The sequence below is a fragment of the Mizuhopecten yessoensis genome, unplaced genomic scaffold (genome assembly GCF_002113885.1).
Source record: "Mizuhopecten yessoensis strain PY_sf001 unplaced genomic scaffold, ASM211388v2 scaffold5913, whole genome shotgun sequence".
Taxonomy (NCBI): Eukaryota; Metazoa; Mollusca; class Bivalvia; order Pectinida; family Pectinidae; genus Mizuhopecten; species Mizuhopecten yessoensis.
In genome coordinates, this window is record NW_018406286.1 from 121316 (window position 1) to 148529 (window position 27214).

The 27214-nt window shown below is 36.6% G+C and overlaps 1 protein-coding gene across 2 annotated transcripts in view; it reads right to left on the reverse strand.

The window, feature by feature from the left end:
• The window catches only part of LOC110451279 (fibrocystin-L-like), a 120944-nt gene that overhangs the window by 60224 nt on the left and 33506 nt on the right, over positions 1 to 27214 (reverse strand). For both annotated transcript variants that reach the window (XM_021499197.1, XM_021499198.1), the window contains exons 2-25: positions 26125 to 26211; positions 24958 to 25093; positions 22968 to 23055; positions 21330 to 21384; positions 20271 to 20364; positions 19559 to 19612; positions 18674 to 18759; positions 17807 to 17846; positions 16167 to 16237; positions 13822 to 13932; positions 12529 to 12621; positions 11023 to 11285; positions 10060 to 10142; positions 8626 to 8785; positions 8111 to 8228; positions 7529 to 7663; positions 6370 to 6539; positions 5606 to 5824; positions 4820 to 4932; positions 4469 to 4617; positions 3880 to 4031; positions 2370 to 2490; positions 1466 to 1614; positions 634 to 756 (exon numbers count right to left, since the gene is read on the reverse strand). In XM_021499197.1, the coding sequence (XP_021354872.1) occupies positions 634 to 756; positions 1466 to 1614; positions 2370 to 2490; positions 3880 to 4031; positions 4469 to 4617; positions 4820 to 4932; positions 5606 to 5824; positions 6370 to 6539; positions 7529 to 7663; positions 8111 to 8228; positions 8626 to 8785; positions 10060 to 10142; positions 11023 to 11285; positions 12529 to 12621; positions 13822 to 13932; positions 16167 to 16237; positions 17807 to 17846; positions 18674 to 18759; positions 19559 to 19612; positions 20271 to 20364; positions 21330 to 21384; positions 22968 to 23055; positions 24958 to 25093; positions 26125 to 26211 (2870 nt within the window). The remainder of the gene's footprint in view (positions 1 to 633; positions 757 to 1465; positions 1615 to 2369; positions 2491 to 3879; positions 4032 to 4468; positions 4618 to 4819; positions 4933 to 5605; positions 5825 to 6369; positions 6540 to 7528; positions 7664 to 8110; positions 8229 to 8625; positions 8786 to 10059; positions 10143 to 11022; positions 11286 to 12528; positions 12622 to 13821; positions 13933 to 16166; positions 16238 to 17806; positions 17847 to 18673; positions 18760 to 19558; positions 19613 to 20270; positions 20365 to 21329; positions 21385 to 22967; positions 23056 to 24957; positions 25094 to 26124; positions 26212 to 27214) is intronic.

A 27214-nucleotide genomic window follows, 5' to 3' on the forward strand; every position in this document is an offset into this window, starting at 1 on the left:
TCAATGAGCTGTCATGTTCACTCATATGCACACACTGACAAAGCAATAACTATACACCAACCCACCCCTTACTTGGGGGTAGGGGTGGGGGTGGGGCTTGGGGTAGGGCTGTGGGGGTATAAAGATCAGGTTTCATAAACACAAAGAAACAATTGCTTTGTCCTATTCTTTATTGTTGTTTTAAGAAAAATAATTAACCTTTATTTGGTCTCTCCAAAGTTTTCATGGAGAAAATCTTTTTTTTTTCTAATTCATCGCTAAACATCACTTTCATCTGGCGTTTTACTGTGCATTTAATTCATTCAACCCTAAAGACATATTTTAACTCTTCCAAATCAAATATTGGAACAGTTCATTAGGAAATTTCAGGGGTGAATGAGTAAAAGCTGTGGGACAATATAAGACCACAGCACACTTATACAGAATGTGCATGCTCAGACAGGTTGAAACATGGTAAGACGCTTTATTTTGTTCCTTCCGGTTTACTTTCTACTTTCAATTTTTTCTTTAACCCTTTCACCCCTAGGTAACTTTAGTGGACTCTACCATGTATTAATTGGGATGAGTCCATTATGTTATACGGTGGAGAAAGGGTTAATAAGTATTATTAGAGAAATATCACTTATTACATACCTGCATATCTTTAAAGACTGTGAATGACATGTCGGCCCCAACTTCAGGATAGTCTGTAGAACCATTCTGTACAGTATCTATTTGAACTTGAACGTTGTTTCCGTCTAGATCTATGGACTCCAACTGGTAATAAAAAAAAATCCAGTTTCTAATTCACAAAATCTTTTAAGTTATAAAAACTATACAAACAATTCTCTACTGTCAGTTTGTTAGCATACTGTTTTCATTACTGGGGAAGAGTAAAGGAGAAGGAGAGACTATCAGAGAGTAAGACCATAATAGGATAAACATAAATAATGAACGAAAAGAGCAATAAAATATAGAGAGAAAAGGATCAAAAGAGAAAACAAGGAAATTGTTGCCTTCAGTAAATATTATGTTGTCATAAGTTAATGTCATGTTGTCATTAGTTGCTGTCATATTGTCAATATTTATTGTCATGTTGTCAATAGTTACTGTCATGTTGTCAATAGTTACTGTCATGTTGTCAAAAGTTACTGTCATGTTGTCAATAGTTATTGTCATGTTGTCAATAGTTACTGCAATGTTGTCTATAGTTACTGCCATGTTGTCAATAGTTACTGCCATGTTGTCATTAGTTACTGTCATGTTGTCATTAGTTACTGCCATGTTATCATTAGTTACTGACATGTTGTCATTAGTTACTGTCATGTTATCATTAGTTACTGTTATGTTATCATTAGTTACTGCCATGTTGTCATTAGCTACTGTCATGTTGTCATTATTTACTGTCATGTTGTCATTAGTTACTGCCATGTTGCCAAGAGCAACATTACACATCGAAATGCCACGTTCACTATAAGCTACTTACAGTCATCGCAGGCAGGTCGCCCAAACGTTTGCTCCAGGTAATATCCCAATGGAAGTCGGAACAGTTGCCAGACTGGATGACTTTCACAAATTCACTCTGATCTTCAAAAGCTTGCTGCACTTCTTGTGATGTAGATCTGGCTTGCACAGCTTTAAAACAATAACATCTCCAGATGAAATAAAAATTCAATACCTTAACAAACTTGACAGTATATTTGGAATACAATATATTTGTACCTAAATCACAACAAGAATGCCTCATTCATTGTATCTTACTAAAGCATTGTCACAAAAGTATTCACGATTTCCCCAAAATTCGAAATTTCATGCAGTTTTGGCTTTAATTTTATAGGTTTAACTACTGATATCATTGGTTATTTCTGTATGGGCCGAGGCCTTCGCTTCAGCCCATCTAGCAGGCCTCGGACCAATGACTACGCCAATACAGAACAAGACGCTCAATAGGCCTGCACTGCTCATCTGATGTTAATCTCTCACTTGTAACCTTAAAGTCTAACAAGGTCATTCAGTTGAATTGAATTCATAGCCCTTCATCTCAGCATATGCAACAAACTTGCCAAACATCACCCCCTTTGATCTCTTGTTTACTGAGTTAAAGGTTTACACACATTTGGCCAAATGTAACCTTGAAACTAAAGTGGGTCAAGATCATCCACAAGAACAAAATTGATTGCTCTTCATCTGAGCAGAATATTCAAAAAAAGTAGTTTGAAGTTTCACATACATTTGACCTCAATGGAATTGAATACAGGTAAATATGGGCCAGGTGAGCTAAAAAAAACACTCAATGATGACTAATTATAAAAAATAGTTGAAATCAACATTTGCATCAAATAAATCCCCCTCGACTGTTTTATGACATTTTTTATGCACGTTATACTCACTGATTCGCTTATTGAATGCTCCAAGCGTGACTGATCCGGTTATAGGCGGGTTAGCAGATGAAGACTTGACTGCTGTCACTGTGCCTCCTGATCTCAGACTGAAGACATCACCACTCTTCGCCTGTAAATATAGGACACATCTACACTAAGAAAAAAAGATTGATTTCAAACCCAGAATTAATAGAATAAGTAAAAAAGTTAAGGGAAACACAGCATGGACACCGGTACCCATCATAAAAGTGACGGAAATAGACAGATGTTCTGGAAGTTTTCTGTACCGAGAGAGGCAGGCTAGGCAACTATGGCAGACAAGGCAACTACAAAAACAAGTCGCCATTGATTCCATAAGATAAGAATTTGTAAACATGTTCCTAGAACAACTATTGTCTCCTTAGCCGTTCAAAGAAATTATTTTTAAAAACAGTCAATCAACATTACCAAATATTTACATTTCTACTACACAGAGCCTAGATGTTTCTACTGGGCCCAATGTATGTTATTTTCGTATAACATACTTGGGCCATTGTGACGTCGCTACGCTTATGACGTCATAACTGTAACGTTGGAGATTACACTGCTCCACTGTCAACTGGTGGCTGTTCTCTGTATGGATTTACCCCGACGTTGAAACATACTCAGACTAATATTATGTCTTTACCTACATATTTAACATGGTGCGCTAGCTTGCACCATTCACTATGTAGGTAAGCCAATGTATGTTACACACCAATGCATGTCAAAAATATGACAACCAATCCTTAAATACATGACGAGATAGTAGACAAAGCTTGGAAATATTCTTCGGAATGAGTATTTTATGGAGGATGAACATTTCATATGACACCAAATTAAACAGCAGGTGTGCCAAGTGATACAAAAGTATCAACCTAATGTACAGAAAAAAACGGTAAGTAGAGATATCAACTGTTGCAACTTAATTGTGCAGCGGACCAACTTTGGACTCTCAAATGACTGTCTCTGGAGAGTAGAACACTGGGAAAAACCACTACAGGTCACCTATAAGTCATCGCATGTGATCATAAAGTGTTACAGGCCAGGTCAATGATTTTACCATAGCCTAAACAAGATATTTTGAGGTGATCATGTGACCACTTTCATAAAGTCGAGGGCTGATATGGAGTAGGATATGGAAATGGTCATACGGCAACCTTTTTATCATAAACTGCTCTACAACATCAAAATTATTAGCAAATAAACACATAAAACTGGCAAAAAAAATGATACTATATCAGCTTTACTATATGACATTCCACCTTAAATGAAACAGCATGAACAGAATTATACAGATGAATATATAGTGAGTTCACTACCAGCTTGAGGTGTGATTTTTCTGAAAAGGGTTTAACCGAAAGTTAAACAGCAGAATGTTGTGTGCCATGGCATATGTTATATGGAGTGTCCCAGGCAGATATGGAATGGTCTGGGACATGTCCTATACACAGCAAACAATATATCAAACATCTAAAACAACAAATATAATTATATTTACCGCTCCGTAAGGCTGGATCAGAGGAAAGTCATATCCGCAGTCATGAGAAATCAGTGTTATTTCAAAATTACTCGCGGCCTTTACCACACTGGCACCAACGACCAGTTGTCCTCCAAGTCTAGGCTGCTTCCGTATCTGGCTCATCATATCATCTAACAAAAAATGAAACATGTTTAATATCATTTTTCAATTTGATGCATAGCTACCTATAGTAGTGATGGGCTGATGATTGTAAAACTTATCTCGTTCACCCTTGAAATTTCATAATGAACTATTCCAACCTTTCAATTGGAAGAATTTAAATGAGTCTTCAGGGGGAATGAGTTAGTTCCCCTGCAAAAATACTTCTGATCCGGACTACCACAAAGTATAAGCCCCACAAAATTAAACAACTAACGGTACTTTGACATGGGAAGCTAAAAAGAACTTTTGCTTCATCAAAAACAGTATTTAATTGGACTCAAGTTTGCAATTCTAACTACAGTTTGCAGTTTCTGAAATATGAACTGTTAAAAAAAGGCGAGAAACGAAAAAATTCACAGAACGAACAGGTTTGACCTACCATTGAATACTGTTTATAAATACACACCTGGTCCATATTTATAGAATGTTGTATCCTCTGTTACCGTGACAGCATCTAGCCAATGGTCACCTTGGTTACCAGTAAATTGAATACTGGCAACTTTGACACATTCTTGTGGAACCAACTCTGACAGCCTCACACAAGTATAATTCCAGCTGTATAGAATAGACACATTCAGCAGTAATAATTAATTATGTCGTGATTATACATATAATTTTCTATAAACTCCTTAAAATGTTTGAAAATTAAAATATAAATCTGGCAAGTCAAACAGCGTATTATTTATTATAGTAATAATTATTTTTCTTTGATAAAAGAACCCTTTTGAATAAAACTATTATTTTGTACTGTTCCCACCTCTCAGATGTGGCCAAGTTTGTTGCAGGCCAGATAGTCCTATTTCCGCCATCAGATTCCAGACAGAGAATCCTGTAATTGTCCGACATGTTCCCTTGGTAGGCGTAACACAGCTGTAACCAAACAAAAAACATGGTATTATGTTGGTCAACAAGCGTATAATATCTCGGTACACAAAGCACATAAACAAAACAAAAGTTTCCTTCAAGTTTTTGTAGTAGTGATAGGGAATCAGTTTGAAACCATAATCGTTAATCGTTTTGTAATCAGAAGTATTACCCCAATTGAAGATCGATTTCACAATCTGTTTATAATTTTATGGGACTGAATACACAAATAAAATGAGAACACTACTGTTACATCAATAGACAGAGTTGTTCACTATACCCTACTGTTACATCAATAGACAGAGTTGTTCACTATACACTACTGTTACATCAATAGACAGAGTTGTTCAATATTCACTAGGTTAGGTTCTTTTATAATGAAAGGATTTCAAGCATCTTTTTGGCAGTTTTGTCATTGTTGTATAGCTTATATCACAGGAACAAATGACTTCCAAATCAAATAATGTATGTATTGTGTATGCTTGTTTAATGAATAGAACAGCCATCCACCAAGGACGGTCATTGGTATCCAACGCAACGCAACAATTATGATGTCATATTACCATGATGATGTCAACAATCGTTCCATGGCATTCATAGGCTATTTGAATGCCAACTGAATTTGGTAGGGTTATATAGTGGCAATGCCATGAGATGGTTAATATAGGATAGTAAATACCTTAAGATCTGCAGAAAACGCTTGTTTGGTTGAACGTGTGAAGATGCAAGCTGGGTTCTTCACAGAGCTTCGTCCACAGAAAGCTTCGACGGTCATGTCTACGTCGCCTCCGCAGGTTAAACTTTGTGACTCAAAGTCCTCTGTGTACTTGGCAGCTTCCTGGTCATAAAAATCTAACGGACAGATTGCACCTATGGCAGTTTTCAGGGCATTTGACATCTGAAAGGAAACACAAAGGGTTTAGAAAATATTACAAATCTGGACTTTTTTTATAAAAAATAATAATAACAGTAATAAAAGATAGTACAACTCATTTAGCAAAAAAATACCCGGTAATAGCTATCTTGTTGCTCAAGGGTTTCACAATTTCAAGGCTATTTGCTCCTTCCAGGCACTGACTGTTTCATATCCCAGTAAATTTCTTCCATAATTGTGCACGTGACTATATTAAAGGTATATTTATGTAAATTAATTAATGTTTTGTTTCTTTGGGTTTTACATCCTATTTACAGCTTTGGTCATTTACGGGTGTGCCAGGTTTTGTTGGTGGAGGAAAACCAGAGTTCCCAGAGAAAATCCACCGACTAGCTGCCAGGACCTGGCCCCTACCCCACATAGGTCTTGAATTGGCATCCTAGCAGTGGAGGGCTAGTGGTAGCAGAATGTCAGACGCTTTAGCCACTCGGCCAACGCGGCCCCCTAATGTAAATTAAACATAACCACAATAGTCATATATAATATATCTGACCAATAGTGTGTGCTACCTTCTCTGCCGTCGTATCGTAGTCGACAGGGGGCACAAGAACGTTCGGCATCAGCTGAAGGGTGAGGTGTTTAAGGCCTGCTACTCCAGGGGTTTTGTCACTGACAGAAATCGACAAGGAACAGTCACTCGGAAGTTTTGCGGTGGTTATTGATGTCAATGGTATATGTCCTGAAAAATAAAAAATAAATGTAGATTTTCTGTACCAGAAATCATCAGTATATCTGATACTTCAAAAACAGTACCTGAGCTGAATGCATATCAACACAGAACAAGAGGCCTAGAGGGCCTGTGTCGCTCACCTGGATATTAAAGCAATCATGGCAAAATATTTAATATTGAATCTGTCTCTCAGCAACACCCTTACATTATTGGGTCCCATCTCTACTTTCGGGCATGTGAGCTAAAAAGTTTTTTTCCCCTCTTTTGGAAATTATTGTTATTACTTTATTGTTAATAAATACAAGGTATTTCATTTTGTCTACGAACAAGTTAAAAACTACCAAAAAAAATAATTAATCGTCATAGGAGTAATTTAATAGAACACTGATTACATTAAATATAGTTAAAATCTCAATTAATGAAGTACCAACTGAATTATGAAATTATGGCCAAAATAATTATGAGCTATGGACTTCATTTACAGACATGGTCTAAATTAATTAGGCAACATTTGAGTTAGAAAAACATGTCTGCAATATTAGAAAAAATCCTTATTTTAAGGATGTGTGACCTAAATTTAGGAAAAAAATACCTAATTCAGATTAAGTGCTAAATGTTCCCAAAATATTAAGTCACCTGTAATTAACAATTAATTTCAATACTAAGCTTTCAATGGATACTACACTTTGAGTTAACCCTTTCACCCCTAGGTAACTTTAGTAGACTCAACCATACATTGATCTGAATGAGTCCATTATGGTCTGCAGTGGTGAAAGGGTTAAATGACTTGAATATAGACATGCCCACTTTGAAATCTCTTCTTTTCTTCAATTATTCTTCAATTTTCACGTGTGTTATACTAAAATGTACAGCATCTTCCCATGTGTTTACTTGGACTATAAACTTCAACAAACATATATGATAGCTGAAGCTGTCAAATGCTATCGACAGTACGTCGCCGGCTTCTTGCAGTTGAGCATGGATTTTGACTAACTTACCCATATCTGTATCAAATGTGATGTCAAATTTGGCATCACTACTTGATGGAGCTACAGATATCACATCTTTCATCATTGGTATTTTCTTCAGGGATCGCTCAATGTCACTGGCTGTCGCCACAGACTTTATCCATTCTGGAAATAGAGAAATTGGATATGATTCCTGTGGCAAGTTCTTATATAATTATACAACATTTTTAATACCAGGTGTTGTATTTGTTTAATTTAAACCTTCAAACATTTGCCTCTGTGGCAGATTTTAATTGTACATAGAATTATGGTCGCCTTCTAGCGTACAGCTATAGGGAATTTCCCCTTAGCTCAGTGGTAGAACGTCCAACTAGGAACCTGGACATCGTGGGTTTGGTCCCCTGCCGATCGAAGCACACTATTCTCTTTCCTGTTACAAATGGTGTATGTGGCCCTCCCTGTGGTGACAGGGAGTTAGAACCTGGGTTGTGGTGTTCGAGGGTGAAAACATTTAAAAGTGGGAGAGTACTTTGGCAGATTTTACTTCAAATCTTTCCAAAACTCTTCCAAATTGAGAAAAATATATAATTTTTAATCTATAATTTGTCTTACCAGAGGCCACACCAAATATGATGACTCTAAAGTAAGCTGTAGTGTCAATGTTGGTGAGTTCTAATGTCTTTACTGTCGCAGTGTAGGCCGTGCTTCCAAACCCACTCAACGACAGAGCCTGACATAAACAAAAAACATTTCAAAATAAAAACCTTTAGTTATATCATAAAAAAATGTCCGCTTTAGAAAAATCTTTCCCATAGAGTCTGAGAATATGTGATTTTTGACCTACAGTTCTATCATGACAAATACAGTAGCTTTACTTTTGAAACATTATATTCAAAAAGAAGATGTTTTATCACGTAGCTTCTTGACTTAATGAATGAGTTCAATGACTCTGACCAAAACTAACATTTTTTATCAATGACTCCAACCAAAACAACTATCTTTGTCAATGACTCCAACCAAAACAACTATCTTTATCAATGACTCCAACCAAAACAAATATCTTTGTCAAAGACTCCAACCAAAACAACTATCTTAGTACCATTTCACTGTCAATGACCTTGACCTACCTGTACTTCATTGGTCCGTTGCGAGGTAATGTGTACTTTAAGTTGTTCTTGCTTCACAGCACCGGTCAAATCTCCTGTTATCCAGGCTTCGTTTCTTTGTACCATCACTTTCACGTAGGACTGATCATTTACGTGTCTGTGTGCAGCCACGATGTAGATACTAGAACAGAAAACCGATTAAATCATGGAAAGTGCACTGAAAAATGAAAACTTATGCAATCACAGTAATTGGGTGGAAAACAAAACCAGTTTATATAGGAGGAAGACTACCTATTCTGAACCCTTAAATTTAGTTTTTCAAACCAGTGAGTTTGCAAATCTTTTCCTACGTCCAAGATCTAATAATTTCATAAGAAAGGACAACTCAAAATTGGTCATTTTTAACGTTGTATGTTCCATAGGGGATGTAATATACACACAATATATTTGAGTTTTTAATTTGAGCTTGTGGATTCTCCTGCATAAAAATTTCAAAAGGCTGGCAAGTATGTTTCCTTGAATATAAATCAATGCAATTTGTTCATTTACCTCAATTTTGACCTCGTGATATTGAAATTGTATCAAGGTAATTCATTTAAACATTTTAAAACTTGATAGTCTAGCTCTTATCACAGCGATCTGGTGGATAATCCATATATCATGCCCTGATATCTAATTCTACTTTAACATTAGTGGCTACTGCCATAAACTATAAATACAGTGTATGCACTGGAAACCAATTATGCTGACATGACTATATTTTTGATAAATCATTTCTGATAAGAAAACCATAATTTAAGCAATTTGTATGAAAAATAATAGAGATGATGGGTGGTCCAGTGGATAAGGCCTTTCACCAAGGCGGCCAGAGTTCGATTCCCCGATCAGACGTGAAAAGGTATGGGGTCACCTGCCCTACCATGTGGGTTTTCTCCGGGTACTCCGGTTTCCTCCCACAGTAAGACCCCCCACACGCTAATATCAGGGCCAACAAGAGTGATTAGTAAGTTGTGAAAACTTGTTTCATAATTGTAAAAGAAATAAAGTTTTAAAAGAAATAGAAAAGATATTCCAAAACTAAATTGAGGTGATCAAGGTTTCTATGCATATAAAAAGAAAACAGAGTGTAGTGGGACAGGGATCCTAAACTATATTATTCAATGGAAAATGTTAACACATACAATTGACATCACAGACTTTCATAGACTTATCACACTACACTGGTTACCAGCCCTAAGTTTTTATGAGCAATTTACCAGCTGCATTTTACTCTTACCTTATCTACCACTTGTTTAAGAATCAGACATATAGTGATCAAAATTATTAGATTTTTTTTTTTTTAAATAATTCAATGTTCTAGTAGCAAAGGTCCAGTTTAGAGACTTACATGTACAGGCACTTTGTGCAAGGGTTGGTTAAACTTAAATTAAGAGAAAATAGCTCGGCAGTACTCACAGTTGTCCCTTGCTGAACTGATAATCTTCAGAGACTTTGTTGTAGCTACTACAGGTATTTACACATGTGGCTACAAATGACCCCTGAGAAAGTTTAAATTGAAAAAAAAAATTACAACATCAGTTAGAAATCACAGTGTCAAGGTCAGATATAAATCACAAGGTCAAATGGAGATCACAATGTCAAGGTCAAATGTAAATCACAATGTCAAGGTCAAATGTAAATCACAATGTCCAGGTCAAATGTAAATCACAATGGCAAGGTCAAATGTAAATCACAATGCCAAGGTCAAATGTAAATCACAATGGCAATGTCAAATGTAGATCACAATGGCAAGGTCAAATGTAAATCACAATGCCAAGGTCAAATGTAAATCACAATATCAAGATCATGTCTCATGTTACTGTGATGTACTAGTATAGACATCAACACGTCAGTGGTGGCTCCATCGTATCCCTGAATGTATGTCGTTCAGACAGACAAAATTAGGACAGATATCAATACCTTAATTTAGACCAGTCCAGATTTCAATAATTAAATGAAGGACTTGAGTCATGAAACAATCACAACGACAAGGTCCAATATCAATAATTTGTAAAAATCAGATGTCAATATACAGTGACGTGCCATAATCTTTCCTACTACATCATTTTCCCATTGGATTCTATGTTGATTAAGGTTACATTTTTATTGTATTTTGTGACTTCATTTGACGTCAATTTTGTTATAAAACTTGACTTGATAGGTATTAGAGAACTACTAAGTGTTTCCTCTAGTGATTATAATTTATATTTTGTGTCGATCTGTTCTGACATTAAACCCATTAGACACAATGTTGAATTTTGCAGTAAAAAGTGTTTTTGCCTAGTAACGCATCACGGTTAGAATTCTATGAAATGGATATTTATAATAATATTGCCAAAAGAGGTGCCACATGATTTACTAATATCAAAATATGCTCACCGGATTAGTTCCCCCTGTTGGGTCAAGATGTACTTGAGCGCCGCCCGAACCCGCCACATATACCCTGTAGGTGCCAGTTTCTGTTACTTTGAAGAGGATTGATAACCTGACCACGTATTGGTTGTTGGTTGTCGTGTCCTTGTAGTACATACGCTCCTGGCGCATTTTCGTGTAGTCACTGGCGGTACTTGTCAGGTTAAGGATATCATCCAGATTGGTCACCTGAGTTGTTGACCATTTTTCCACAGTTACGCCTCGTCCTCCTACAGTAAAATTGTTACAGGATAACTTCTCTTGTATTGCATGTCATGGATGCCCATTAAAAGAAATTGGCATTCTTGAAAAAGCAGTTTCAAATAACTCATTCACCCCTAAAATGTCATAATGAACTATTTCAACCAGCTGACAAAACCATACATTTAATGGTATTACACTGATATTTTTAAAATGACAATTGCTTTCAATTGAAAATATTACAGGAACTATTAATACTACAATGACATAGCTTCGCACTTGTCAATGTCATAAATGCAATGCATTGACAGAAACAATATTGTAAATAGATTATTTTTTAACAGCATCACAATGACTGTACACTGACAATTTGGAAATGGAATTATTTGAGAGACAATATCGTAAATAAAATGGCTTTATACTGATAACATTGTACATGGATTGCGTTATATACGCTGACAATGTCTACATTAGGAATAATTTTTAAAACCTGTAACATAAAAAAACACTTTACAGTGACATTATTGTGATGGAAGAGCTCTAATCTGACATCACCACAAGTTATGTGTAGTCAGAGTAAGGGGAATGTTATGTGAAGATCTATCTAGGCAGGTAATATTAAAGATGGAATCAGATGATATAGATATCTCTACAGGTGATACAAATATCTAGACAGGTGATATGAATATCTCGACAGGTGATAAAAATATCTAGACAGATGATATAAATATCTAGGCAGGTGATATAAAAGATGGAATCAGATGATGTAGTTATCTCGACAGGTGATATAAATATCTTGACAGGTGATATCAATATCTAGACAGGTGATATAAAGTGATACGAAAATTCAGTCAGGTACAGAGATGTCCGCAAATGTTAAATGTTAATTTATCAGGTGATGAAAAATTTGGTTTGGGAATCGGCTGAAATTTTGTGATTTATCATTAATTGCCTACCCTTTACTAACTGATGATTAATAAACTCATTCACCCTTACATTTTCAAGCTTGACAAAGGGATCTGTCGTACAGTATTTGTGTATAGAAAGTAAAACTTTGATATTACAGTATATATTATATATATATTTCAAAACTGATGAATCTTATTAAAGTTCTAAACTATAATATTAAAAGGAATGGGCAGGTTGTATAATTGAATAATTAGTAGTAAAGTGTGTACATTATGATACATGCCACTATACTGAAAATGTCATCCGCTGATACGAAAATGTGGTGAGGTCAAGTATTATAAATAAGTGACTCCCCAACTTTACCTGGGTACACAGCCTTTGTCTGAGCAGGTTTAGCCGGACTTATACATGTCATCGTACTCTGGCTGTGATAGGTTGGGTACAAACATGGCACGCCTGTAAACATTAGAACGAACATTTAAGTCAAGTAAAAATTCTGATGAATCAATTAATGATCATAATGATTCTAAATTTAGAAATTGTATTATACCTACATTCGGCTGAAACAAGATCTTAAAAAGGATCTTGATTTCCTATTAAGCAAAATTATTTGGAAGCAAACATACTAAAAGCTTTGAATATAGTTCTGGCAGTGATCCTATATATTTAGAGTTAAAGTCAATAACAAACGCTGATATAAGCTTTAAGGATCCCCGTCCCAGGCAGAGCAAAACACTTCAGAATTCCACTGTCGCTTTTCAGTGTTAGAGTCACCTGCCCCTGATTACCATTTCCACAATGTTGCTATCTACCCTTGAATAGATTTCGTTTGAATAATGTTTCGACTACAGAGTTGTATCACTTGCATTGAAAATCTCCAATCGCGAAAGTGTGGGATCCTTAAAATGAGCCAGAACAGTATTATTTACTATAATTAGATGTAACTTGTTATTCAATTCTATAATCTACTCATAGTCTTCCCATATTTTATGGCACTTCATTAGATTTACCAGCAAGAGCCCAGTTGTTCAAAAGAAGATTACTAGCTTAACCCTTTCACCCCTATGTAACTTTAGTAGACTCAGCCATGCATTGATATGGATGAGTCCATTATGGTCAACAGTGGTGAAAGGGTTAACCAGTTGTAAGCACAAATTATTGTTTGTTTATTTTAAAAATACAACCATTAACCGACTTAAAAACTTTCCAGAGAGCAAATATTTTAGCCGAAAAAATTACATGTAAAATTACAAATTGTTTCCTTGTATACTATTTGAATTATTAGAGGTTGAAACATTTTGTTGACAGTGACTAAGTAAATAACATTTTGAGGAACTGGGCCCTGAATTAAAGGTATCCTCGATGTATTCTTATTGGGAAGGCTATTCAACTAGAGAGCTGTTTATCATAAACAGGAACGACCAACTGTCAAGAAATTGTATGCTTTGGGCATCAAATCATAACATTTAACAATGAAGTCTACTGACCGGAGCATTCGACTAATTTATCTGTTTTTAGCAAGTACCCCAGGGGCCAAGGGCCCTTTTTGAAGATAGGTGAGCACACCCTAGCTGTCAAAGGATGCCCTCATTTTTTCATAAGAATGGACCTTCTAGAACATATTTCAGATGGCCACCCCTCTAAAGTCATTCATACCTCCGAGATCTATTTTCACATTTGCGTCTGTTTTATCAAAGTTTCGTCCGGTGACGGTGATGTTGGTTCCTCCCGCCACACTCCCTTGGTTTGGATTGACGTTTGTTATGACTGTAAAGAGAAAAACATCACGCTAATACCATGTAATATAGAAGTACTTTAGATTCAAAAATCATAATAATGAACAATTCAAGGTTTTAAATGCATTTAAAAATGATATTTTCCGTGGTTATAGGGCCTTCATGCAACCATCCAATATCTTTTTTAACTCCCTGGGAAGCAAATACAGCAGGTCCTGCCATTTCGGCGCTCACAGCTAGCATTCTACAATTCTAGCACTGCCCAACCACATACTCATTTACAGCTGAGTAGACTGGAACAAGCAGAGCAAATATCTTGTTCAAAGATACAACTCAGTGCCGTGCCATGACTCGAACCCACAATCCTTTGGTCACAAGCCTGGCGTCCTACCACTAGACTTTCGTGCCTACAGTGTTGAAATAGAGGTTGAGATGGTCACAATTTGGGAAAGGTGTCCTTTTAACGACATGCAGGTGTTTTTTTTATTTCATAAGCAAAGAATGTCAAATATAGTTTTAAATGGAGACTATTAATTTAAAGGAAAGGTGCGAATTACATTTTATGTTTTTGTAATGATATGAGATGACCATGAGAAGCTAAAAACTAACAAGCTTAATAGGATAGTTTGAAATACTGTATTTTATATTTGCAGTTCCACTTTTTATATTTAGTTTTCCATCAAATATGATTTCTGCAAGACTAAATTTTTAGACTTATAATGTGAGGCGTGCATAACTAACTGTAACTTTACATCTTTAGTACAATGTTTGGACTTAAGTGTCATTTATTTCAGTGTTAAGGATCCCTGAAATTACAACACTGTGTTTTCTACCTTAACAATACAGTTACCTCCCTTTGACTTCCATTTGGATAGAGCTGTAGCACAGTTTGGCTAGGCCGATTCTGTTAATTGTTTTACAGAGCACAACGTCCTATCAACAGCTAAGGTCATTTAATATATTTTATCTAATTAACATCAATTATCAAACAAGTTATTTCAACTTATATCTATCACTCTTGTTGGCCAGGATGGTAGTGTGCGGGGGTCTTAGTGTAGGAGGAAACCGGAGAACCCGGGGAAAACCCACGTGGTCGGGCAGGTGACCCGCAATACCTTTTCACATCGAATCTAACCCTGGCCGCCTTGGTGAAAGGCAAGTGCGCCATCCACTGCACCACCCATTGGACACTTCCACTGACCAGGTATAGCTCAATCAGTTAGAGTGATTGTATAACAATCTGAAGTTCAGGGTTCGAATCCCGGTCAGTGAATTATTACACTCAAAATACTGTTGTTGTTTCATAGTTTATTTCTTGTTTATCTATCATTTCTCAAAAAGGTCCCGCAAGGTAAGTTTTTTTTCCCAGGAATGATTTATCAAAGCTTTAGTCATGCCGGTGTCCTATAAAATATTCCTCCCCATAAGATTATCCTATCTGGATGAGTATTTTCTGCATTAAATATCCATCTGCATGAGTATTTTTATGCATTAAATATCCATCTGCATGAGTATTTTATGCATTCAATATCCATCTGAATGAGTATTTTATGGGAGATGAAAATTGTATATGACACTGGAAAACAGTTTTCAACCTTTAGTTACAGTTTTGAGCAGTGGTACGGAGATCCTTGCATGTGATAAGCAATGTTTAAGACTTTTATAGTTTAAAATTTATTTAATCCCAATTTATTTGAACAAGGGATTAGGTGATATTGACTGTATTGTATGTGACCTTTGACCTTTACTGCAATATTCATTGTTAACCACATTATTACTTGACACTAACGACCTTTACAACAGTGTTAATTTAGACTTAGTGTTAACTGTTGTAACAGGAGAAAGAGAAATGCAACGGCCAGACTGGGGTTCGAACCCAGGACCCTCCGAGTTACCTGGTCGCCCGAGATCGACCCAGTCTGGTTCCATTATATTTCCTCTCCTTTAACAAAGTCTTCAATCCCCAAGACATACAAGCCCCTGTACTGCCTTCTGTGGGTATATTTTGTTGGGCGCAAACTTTGTAACAGGAGAAAGAGAAATGCAACGGCCAGACCGGGGTTTGAACCTGGCACCCACCAAAACTCTAGACGGATGCTCTACCGATTGAGCTACCAGGTTTGCAACCATTGACCCAGTATGGTTCCGCAACACTGTAGTGCTGATTGTTGCAAGTGAGCGAGCCCAGTTTTGGTTCAAGTTAAATGAAGCTACATTGTATATTTGATTCACGTTATTATTGACGTCATACCTTTATCTACTTACCAGCATATGTCTGTGTCATGTATACCACACTTTCTGCACTCAGAATTTTCGTTGTCAACTTGGGGTCAGTTCTGTTGGAGTGAAATTAGCCATTTAAATATGTAATATATATACAAAACTGAACAGTAACAAAATTTAAATGATCAAACAGGATTCCAAAATACCCAGAGGTGGACATAATACTGTCCTCAGGAAATTTACAAATGAAAGTGTCACAGAAAGAAATAAACATATTGGATGTGTGCCCCCAAATCATCACTAGATGTTTATCTGATCATCAGCTACTGTAATATTGGGTACATCTTATACAGCCCATTAGTTACATTGTTCAATAGGTCAGGTAATATTTATCTATCAATTGTGAATTTAAATGTTGTTATATTGACCTGAGATAAGTGATATTGACCAAGAAGTCGAGGTCAATATCACTTTCTCAGGTCCAATATAACCGTGCATATATTCATATATTGTTCATTTCGCCCCTCACATCAAATAACTGATCACTATATTGTTCATTTTGCCCCTCACATCAAATAACTGTTCCCTATATTGTTCATTTCGCCCCTTACATCAAATAATTGTTCACTATATTGCTCATTTCGCCCCTCACATCAAACAACTGTTCACTATATTGTTCATTTAGCCCCTCACATCAAATAACTGATCACTATATTGTTCATTTTGCCCCTCACATCAAATAACTGTTCACTATATTGTTCATTTCTCCCCTCACATCAAATATCTGTTCACTATATTGTTCATTTCGACCCTCACATCAAATAACTGTTCACTATATTGGTCATTTCGCCCCTCACATCAAACAACTGTTCACTATATTGTTCATTTAGCCCCTCACATCAAATAACTGATCACTATATTGTTCATTTTGCCCCTCACATCAAATAACTGATCACTATATTGTTCATTTTGCCCCTCACATCAAATAACTGTTCACTATATTGCTCATTTCGCCCCTCACATCAAATCCCTGTTCACTATATTGTTCATTTCTCCCCTCACATCAAATATCTGTTCACTATATTGTTCATTTAGCCCCTCACATCAAATAACTGTTCAATATATTGTTCATTTCGCCCCTTACATCAAATAATTGTTCACTATATTGCTCATTTCGCCCCTCACATCAAAGAACTGTTCACTATATTGTTCATTTTTCCCCTCACATCAAATAACTGTTCCCTATATTGTTCATTTCGCCCCTTACATCAAATAATTGTTCACTATATTGTTCATTTCGCCCCTCACATCAAATAACTGTTCAATATGTTGTTCACATATGGTCACTGTAATGATATATACTCCCACATTAGGGTGGGCCGCGAAAAAGATGAAAGTTAAACTCTGGTGAAAATTTCCAGTATATACCATTAATGAAACATCATAAGCTTAAACCACTTGGCATTAATACCAGCAAACTTACATCAACGATACTGTAGGTGTTGATGCCACCGATACTGGTTGTCACTGATGTCAAATAGTCTACTAATGCAACTACATGTAGTGAAAGCACAACTTTCCTGAGCTGGCATTTCATGCCAAAATTAAACTTTGTTTAAGTCTGCATGATTTAGTGTTCCTAAGTTAATTTACTGCTCAACATTTACAACACACATTCTTACCTTCCAAAATCTTCTATGATGATGCTGACATTTATGTTCCCTGAAAAACACAAAAACTTTAAACTGAAATAATGTAGTTTATAACAGTTTTCATTATTATGGAAAAGTGTAACAGTGCCCGATTCATAATTGCGAGAAGAGTTCCAATTAAAACCCCTATTTACGACTTTGAATATTTACTCCATACTTACTAACATATGTGCCCTACAACCCTCTATATAATGTCCTCTACTCCATACTCACCAACATATGTGTCCTACATCCCTCTATATGATGTCCTCTACTCCATACTTACCAATATATGTGTCCTACATCCCTCTATATAATGTCCTCTACTCCATACTTACCAATATATGTGTCCTACAACCCTCTATATAATGTCCTCTACTCCATACTTACCAATATATGTGCCCTATAACCCTCTATATAATGTCCTCTACGCCATACTTACCAATATATGTGTCCTACAACCCTCTATATAATGTCCTCTACGCCATACTTACCAATATATGTGCCCTACAGCCCTCTATATAATGTCCTCTACGCCATACTTACCAATATATGTGCCCTATACCCCTCTATATAATGTCCTCTACTCAATACTTACCAATATATGTGTCTTACAACCCTCTATATAATGTCCTCTCCTCCATTCGTACCAATATATGTGCCCTACAGCCCTCTATATAATGTCCTCTACTGCATACTTACCAACATATGTGCCCTACGACCCTCTATATAATGTCCTCTACTCCATACTTACCAACATATGTGCCCTGCAACCCTTTATATAATGTCCTCTACTCCATACGTACCAATATATGTGCCCTACAACCCTCTATATAATGTCCTCTACTCCATACTTACCAACATATGTGCCCTGCATCCGGCAGAGTAAATAACCATTATCCTTGTATCTTCCATCTTGTCGCTGTTCAAGTTCAATACCGTATCTGTAAAAATATCCAGATTATTTTCATTACTTGAATTTTGTTAACCCAACTTTTTCATTTTCTTAAACAAGAATAAAACAACAAGAGACCAGAGATCTTTAAAGGAATGGAACATGTTTGATAGCTGTCATATTAACTCATTCACCCCTGAAGACACATTTGAATTCCTCCAATTCAAAGGTTGGAATAGTTCATTATGAAATTTCAGGGATGAATGAGTTAAATCTTAGTGAAAAATAACAATACTGTCAATGTCAGAAGACACCCTGGTTTTTGGATTGAACCCAAATAATCTGAACACATGTTTAACGAAAAACTTCCCCTGTAAGACAAGTGCCGATCAGCCATGGGTCCCACATCCCCCCCCCCACCCCCACCCCCCTCATCTCTATTAATCCTCATTCATCATTTAATTTCCGGGTCAGAAGTAAGCTTGATCTAGAGAAGTAGGATTTTATAAAAAAAAATAAGAATGACAAAATTGAAGATTTTTAAAAAAAATCAAGAAGAACTGCCATGTCAGCCTTCCTGGATTTTAGACCAACCGGGACCCAGAAAATAAAACAGGCTTAAGATAGTATGACATATATTTTCAAAAAAGATTGGGCCCCCTGAAATGAAAGCAAATAAATTTGTCAAAAAAATAAGAAAACAAGTGAAGTTTCAAGTTATATTAAGAATACCAATTTCCTTGATTTATCAATCAGACTTAATGCTTCATATATGAACACAAATACATAAAATTAACATTGATTAAGAACAGAAATGAATTTGAATATTGTAGCATTTGTTTACTTACAGTTTTTGTGTGACTGGGTCCTTGAGAGAACATTCACTGCCACCGGAATATACCCTGTTTCAAGAAAGGAAATATTTATATCAATAAAAACAAAACTATTTAAATTTGTGCTAAAAATTCATATGTACTTCTTATAGTTATAGATACAAATGTATGTATAACTATATAATGAGAAATTGTTGATATATATATATTGCAGAAAACGTCAAGTGAAAAAGATATGTGGTACATTGTATATGAGGGACCTCCTGCGTTGGGACATCTTTGCTGTTGTTCGACGGGGTAGGGGGTGGGGGTTGAACCTAAGGACCCTCCTAGCCCCTCAACACTGGAATTTGCTAACATTTCATGCATATTATCATTGCCATGTGTATATAAGCAAAAAAGTAATGGCAATTAACAGTGCAAACAAAATAATTGCAATATTTCAGTGAATCCCAAACAAGAATATATATAAACCTTCATCTTTACAACAGTTACGAAACAAGTTATTTCAACTAATATCAATCATGTAATTAATACATTTTGTAATTAAGAAATAGCATCAATATCATAACTGTGGATAATAATTTTGATATGTTTAATCTATTATCAAAGCAAAACAGGTATAATGATAAGAGTACAGGATCAGTCAACTTGAATGTTCAGATTGAGGACATCGGAAGAAATAAGAGGAAGCTGTAGTGAGTGTTTGGATTGGTATGAACTTTACCTTAAGATTTTCTGCGTTCTGCCATTGGAAGATGAAGCAATGTTGCTTCCATATTTGTCCGTAAAAAATTTGCCCGTAACGTTCAAAATCGACCCTGTAAAACAAAAATCACAGTGGGGTTACACATAATATTCTAGATTCTCTCTTCATACCAACTCTCTTCATATCTTTTAGCATGAGGCGGAACTTGAACGGTGCCCTTCATCAGTGAACAGGTGGCTCAAATGGTAGAGGGTCTGTCTAGAGTTTGGAGGGTCTGGAGTTCAAATTCTGGTCTGGCTTGCATTTTTCTTTCTCTTATTGAAAAATTGGCAAGCTTGCCACCACTTGTTTCAAATACTAGATGAATGCTTGGTAAGGGGATATGCCAAGCTTGGTTGTTAATAGTCGTGTTATCGACGGCAAAGAAGAGAAAAAGTAGGGAGAATTGCATCTGAACTGCAGGACTTAGTCGTTTGCCAGCGACCAGGAAGCTCAATAAGTAGAGCCTTCGTCTAGAGTTTGGAGGGACCTGGGTTCAAATCCTTGCCTTGCTTTGGATATCTTTTTTTACGTAACTATTAAAAGTACAAATCAGAGAGGAGCCCATTTCATAAGATCTCAAAGTGATCTCAAGATAAGCCTATCTCTCCTGTTATATACAAAATAAAACATCATTAATTTGATATTGAAAATCTTGTTTACATATATAGGTTCAGTTCAATTCTTAATTTGCATATCTGTAACTCATAAGAAGGTGTACATAAGTGTCAACATGATTTATTATTGTTTACAGGGAAATTTACACCCAATCAAATCCCCCTCCCCCTTCAACGCTAAAATTCGTTTTCACAAAACACGAAATTCGTCCTTCACATTTAAGTATATTAATAAGAACATTTACCCTCATTATGGAGAGCAAAAAATTTAACTGCAGCGAAAAATTTCCCATATACAGTAGGCTACAGTAAAGACTTTTCAGCCCATTTTCATATGGACATCCAGATAGCTCAGTTGCTTAAGGATGTAAAATTCTAAAGAAACCACACAAAAAAACAAATCCATCATCGTAAAGCGTACCTGGTTCACATGAGTGTGTTATGGTGTCAATGGTTGGAGTATGGGATTGTTTCACCTGAAATGAATAAAATAAAAAACATTAAAACAGGGGTCTTTATTGGTGTAATTAAATAAACGACCTGTGTTACACACTTCTTAAATGTTCTAACACAGAGAAATCAGGGGTGAATCCAGGAAATGGGAAAAGGTGGTCTAAGATTTTAAAACAGTGTCCTTGAGAAGTGTGAAAATCTGTTAGCGATGTCTGGAGACTTGCAATAATTTTATTATACTTCTAGAGAAAAACAGTTTTGCTTCTCTTTGGTTCATTTTTGTGCATTTTGAGGTTATCTTTAAAAGATATTGTACCTTTAAACGATACTTATGAACTCACTTATAATAAACAAATTACAAAAATCTTAAGAATCCCAAGCGGTTTGTCTTTTCAAAAAACATTTGGTGCACAAAATATTTGAGTAGAAGCTTTTTGGGGGATTTTCAGCCTCAAAAAGTACCTGTGCAAATTACATAGGTGCGCAAGTTACATGGGTTTTTACGGTACCTATGTAGTTATATAAAAAAGGACATTCCCGACACCTCCCACAAGCATTTGAACTCCCCCAAACCCACCCCACCCCCCAACACTCCATTCAAAACTTTGTGCTTTTAACAAGAGTTATCTCCCTTTGACAAGGTTCTAAATCTGCCTTAATGACAAAAATCAAAGGAACATGGTTAAAAGTGACACATGTCACAGAAACAAGGCTTATGGTGACACATGTCACAATAATATGGCTTAAGGTGACACATGTCACAGTAATAGGTCTTAAAGTGACACATGTCATAGTAACATGTAAAATTAGGTGACACAAACAAATTGTCAAATTATCATGACTTAGCTGTGGCAGTTACAAGTCTGAAGGTGACACGTGTCACTTTAAAAGTATATTAAGGTGATACATGTCAAATTGATTTAGCTTAAGGAGACTTGCATCATAGTAACATGGTTTAAAATAACTCGTTACATTGCTGATACTATAAATTTGACTAGAGATTTACTGTGATGGTACAATACTTACTGTGAGGGTACCAGACTTACTGTGAGGGTACAAGACTTACTGTGAGGGTACCAGAATAATTGTGTGGGTACAATACTTACTGTGAGGGTACCAGACTTACTGTGAGGGTACAAGACTTACTGTGAGGGTACAAGAATAATTGTGTGGGTACAATACTTACTGTGAGGGTACCAGACTTACTGTGAGGGTACAAGACTTACTGTGAGGGTACAAGACTTACTGTGAGGGTATGAGACTTACTGTGAGGGTACCAGACTAACTGTGAGGGTACAAGACTTACTGTGAGGGTACGAGACTTACTGTGAGGGTACCAGACTAACTGTGAGGGTACAATACTTTCTGTGAGGGTATGAGACTCACTGTGAGGGTACAAGTCTTATTGTGAGGGTACGAGACTTACTGTTAGGGTACCAGACTAACCGTGAGGGTACAATACTTTCTGTGAGGGTATGAGACTTACTGTGAGGTTACCAGATTTACTGTGAGGGTACAAGACTAACTGTGAGGGGACAAGACTTACTGTGAGGGGACCAGACTTACTGTGAGGGTACAAGACTTACCGTGAGGGTACAGTACTTACTGTGAGGGTACATGCGGATATCTCACTGCTGGGGATGTTAACTCCGTCCACCGACACCTTCAACTGGTATTCTCCCTCGGGCATGTGCCTAAAAGTTGACACAAAAAGACTTATAATAGTTCTAAGATACAACAGAATTAATTCAGATTGAAGCACTGACCCAACAGATTTTAAAAAGTTTAAAACACCTTGACACAGCATATTATAACAGATCTAAGACATCATGATTTTGCTATTAACAAAAGTTATTTGAATTTTAAATTTTAGAGCACTTTTTAATGGAGGTTTTGAAAGATATTATTTACGTCCAAGAAACTGCTTTGTTTTCATAATTAACATAATGTAGTGCACTTATTCTTTGACGAATATAAATATTACTTTGAAAATAGCTCATACCATTTAGCCGTCATTAGGTCCAATCTCAAAAGTTTCCCCAGTTCTTTCCCCCGTCACGTTAGGACGATGCAATCGCTACCCAGAGTTGTCCTTCTTTACACTTTCTTGCTATCACTATAGTGACTGTAAAGAACGACAACTCTGGGTAGCTCTAGATATTAAGGGCAACATAGACACTTCTATTTACTACTCTCTGTCCATGTTGTATCTTTTCGACACTCATTGGCACATGCATACAAATCATTGTATATACTAACTTAAATGTTAGCATACCTTAAAATGTCCTAATACATACATGTACGATATATATATAGTGATCAGGTAGCTTCCGTCTAGAGTTCGGAGGGTCCAGGGTTCGAACCCCGGTCTGACCATGCATTTTGTCATCTCCTGTTGCATATAGATTGCAGGCAGGACACAATGTCATTTCATACACTGTAATCCTACCAAATTCAGTACTGGATCATCTATGGCGACTTGGTCGTAGATTGGCAGCAAAGCAATGAGCTATCATTCAAAATCCAAGGGTTCCCCTCTTGACAAACTGTACTTTCTCTACAATATGTCCATCCTCGAAATTACAGGGTAACTCTAACTTACCGTAACAGCACCCATGGAATATATCATGACAAAACGCGCCAACTGTTGTGAACGCATGCATATGTGCAGCGTAAAGGTAAAATGGATGGAATTTGAAGTTAGATTTCGCTCTTTTTGAAATCTTCAGAGTCCAGGTATCAGCCTAGTGATTGGTTAGTTTTTTCTTCAACTAAAAAAACAATCAAATGGCTATCCTTGTGCCTTAACTTTTGTCATGACATATTCCAGGTGCGGGTAACCGCTGGAGTTCAGGGAAGACCGGGCTGTAGCAGACTGCACTGACTTATTTAAAAAGCTCTATGCACGCCTACTTTAGCATGATACAGGAAGACTAGTCTGATAAATTTGATGAAGATCTAAGGAACTGTGTAGTAGCTAAATTACAATTTTGAAGTCCAGGTTTTTGATTGAAATCCGTTGTTAAACATTTTTATTCTCACATGTGACAATACATTGCTGTCTTTATCGTTGCTGGTTTAAGTTGGTTAATACATTATTCTTTGGTTGGTTTATTTTCGGTGGGTTTTTTCAAGGAATGATTGTTTTCAAAACATTTGTATATCGGGAAAACAAGTTGGGTGTATTTCCTTGTAATCTGCAAAGGACTATGTTCGCTAACAGTATGTATATATATATACCAGTAACATTTCGTGGTCTGGCTTTGTCGCTCGCAAAAAATGCTTCGCAACAAAACAGAACAACGAAAAGACGAAGCCAGCCAAAGCGCAATAAGGTCAAAGCTAAAAAACGAAATAACGCGAATGCGTAAAAACTAAAAAGACGTTTTGCTTTGGCAGGTTTTTGTCTGTTCACTTACTTTATGAGTTATAGCTTGGCTTTTTTACCAACGACAAAGCGAAAAGACAAAAGACATATATGAGCCACCATAAAGGATGCGTTTGACTAGCCTAGCAATGTGTCATGAGTTTTGTACCTGAGCGGATCCCTTGGATTTCGAAGATGGTACGATAGTTTGACATAGATATTTATTTACTTGGTATAGCAAACGATCTTCTTGTCTGTGCTGCTTTCCTTCTGCACGTCACACGCGTACTCGCCCGTGTCCGAAAACCAGCTCACAACATTCCCCTTGGAGTCCTCAAACATGTTGAACTGATCAGACGAAAATCCTGCGAATGAAAAATGAAAGTTTCTGTTGGACTGTCCAAACTGTACTGGAACATATTGTGTGTTAATGATATTTTACATAGCATGATAAGAATACTGGAGTATAAATTCAAAAGAAAGAATCGTAAAATATATAAGAATAACCCCTAAATCGCCATTCCAGCGGTTTTGCTCACATGTTCTCTGCATCCCCGAAATCATCCTTAAAATTCAAGGGGTTACACTCAGTTGCGTTCTCAGCGTCCCTAGAATATGTGATAGCAAAATCGAAGTCTCCGTGTTTACCACATTGTGGATGATACGTACATGTAGGCTAGTTTGACCCTTTGATGTACGTCAAATGAACCTCGCGGCAGGGTAACGGTACAATTACACTATACGACTTTGAAATTGGGCGTCGTCCCTCTGTAATCTTCAAATGACAGGTGGTCAGCCTAGCGAAGATTTGTTTTTTCTACCTGAGACCAATCAAATAACTAGCTGCATGCCTACAATTTTGTCATGACATATTTCGGGGTGTAGAGCATACCTGCTAACCCATGAATCTCCCAATGGGAGGTCATACCCCTATTGAGAAATTATGTGAGGGGTGACCAAATTTTCGTGTAAAAATCAATAATTTTGCGTCATCATGGCATAATAAATGTTGTGTCTTCTGGTATGATTGAGGACCTTTTTTTATAAATAAAACAAATATTTTCACACATTTTGTTTAATTACATTCTCTCTTTTCAAAACACTAATTACCCTCCACATACAGGTAGTTTGAGTTAATTGTTTTAGACATTTTGGCATCTCTACTAAAGTGCATAAGTGAGCATAAATTCGCGAGTATAGATATGCCTGGAAGAAATCGATGGCTCTGTACGCCCCACCATTTGGACGATAACAGGTAACTAGTTTGACCATACTATACACGTGCCCTAAGAAGTATAGGGACAAATTGTAGTTCCCAAACTGAAGGATTTTCGGTGCGAATATTGATTAACATTTTCGCCGACAATAAGTCTAGTACAGGCGTGTGTCTACTTACCCTTGCCATGTATGGCGATGAGATGGGCTCCGGCTAAGCCAGTAGAACAGGTGGATAGGCTAGTCACTGACGCCGCCTCAGTTCCTGCTGTTATAATAAAAAGGTAAAATGTTAGACTATGATTAAACATGTCATTCGTCCTCTATGTGACTGCTGCGTTTGTATCCGTTATATGAATATGCATCCTACTGCAGGATACATCGTCTGATCAGGGACATACATACATGGGCCGCTTTCGTTTATCGCAAACCAAACGGTTGGACCGGTTGGACCAGAGTTGTTCGTTTATGAAGTAAGGTCGGACCTAGTAATCTGATGCTGCATTTGAAGGTCTGTCTGAATTTATACCCTGAACTGTTAAATTTAAAAACAGACAAACCGGTTGTTCCGCAAAAATAAACAGGCCGATGTAGTATAATCCTGCCGGAACGAAGTTTGACAAAAGTCTTTATTTTTTTCAATGCCGCCACTAGGAGTCGAACCCGGGACCTGTGGTTTACTAGTCTTACGCTCTATCGATTGAGCTAGAGAGACACAACCGGACGGACTGAGTAGGGAAGGGAGAAAGAAATAAACAGATCCCACGTGTAGCAAGACATCAATGTCAGCAATTCTTTCAAATACAACTCAATGTTAGTACGCATGACTTATGAATATTACTAATAAACCCCAGGTTGTTGGTTGGTTGTGAAGGGTGTAACGTCCTATCAACAGCTAAGGTCATTAAATGACGTGAAACCTATAGGCAACATAAATGTAAATATTCAATACATTCTAAAAGTGTTCTACATTATAATTAAAGTAAAAAAAGGTTTTAAGACGGAAACACTGACGCAGTTCGCGCCAGACGACGATATACAACATGCGTTAGTATTCGTCCGTTTTTATTACGTAATCGGATAGACAGAAAAGTATCAGATGGACGAAAGACAAGATGACAACAAAATGCAGGACCATAATTTTATCACTTCTACTCGACATAAAATGGGTACTTCTTAAAGATTACATGCGACATGTTCAAAATATGAATAAAACGGTTATAAATATAATGAGCAATATATATATTCATAGTAGTCACAATACAAAAAAA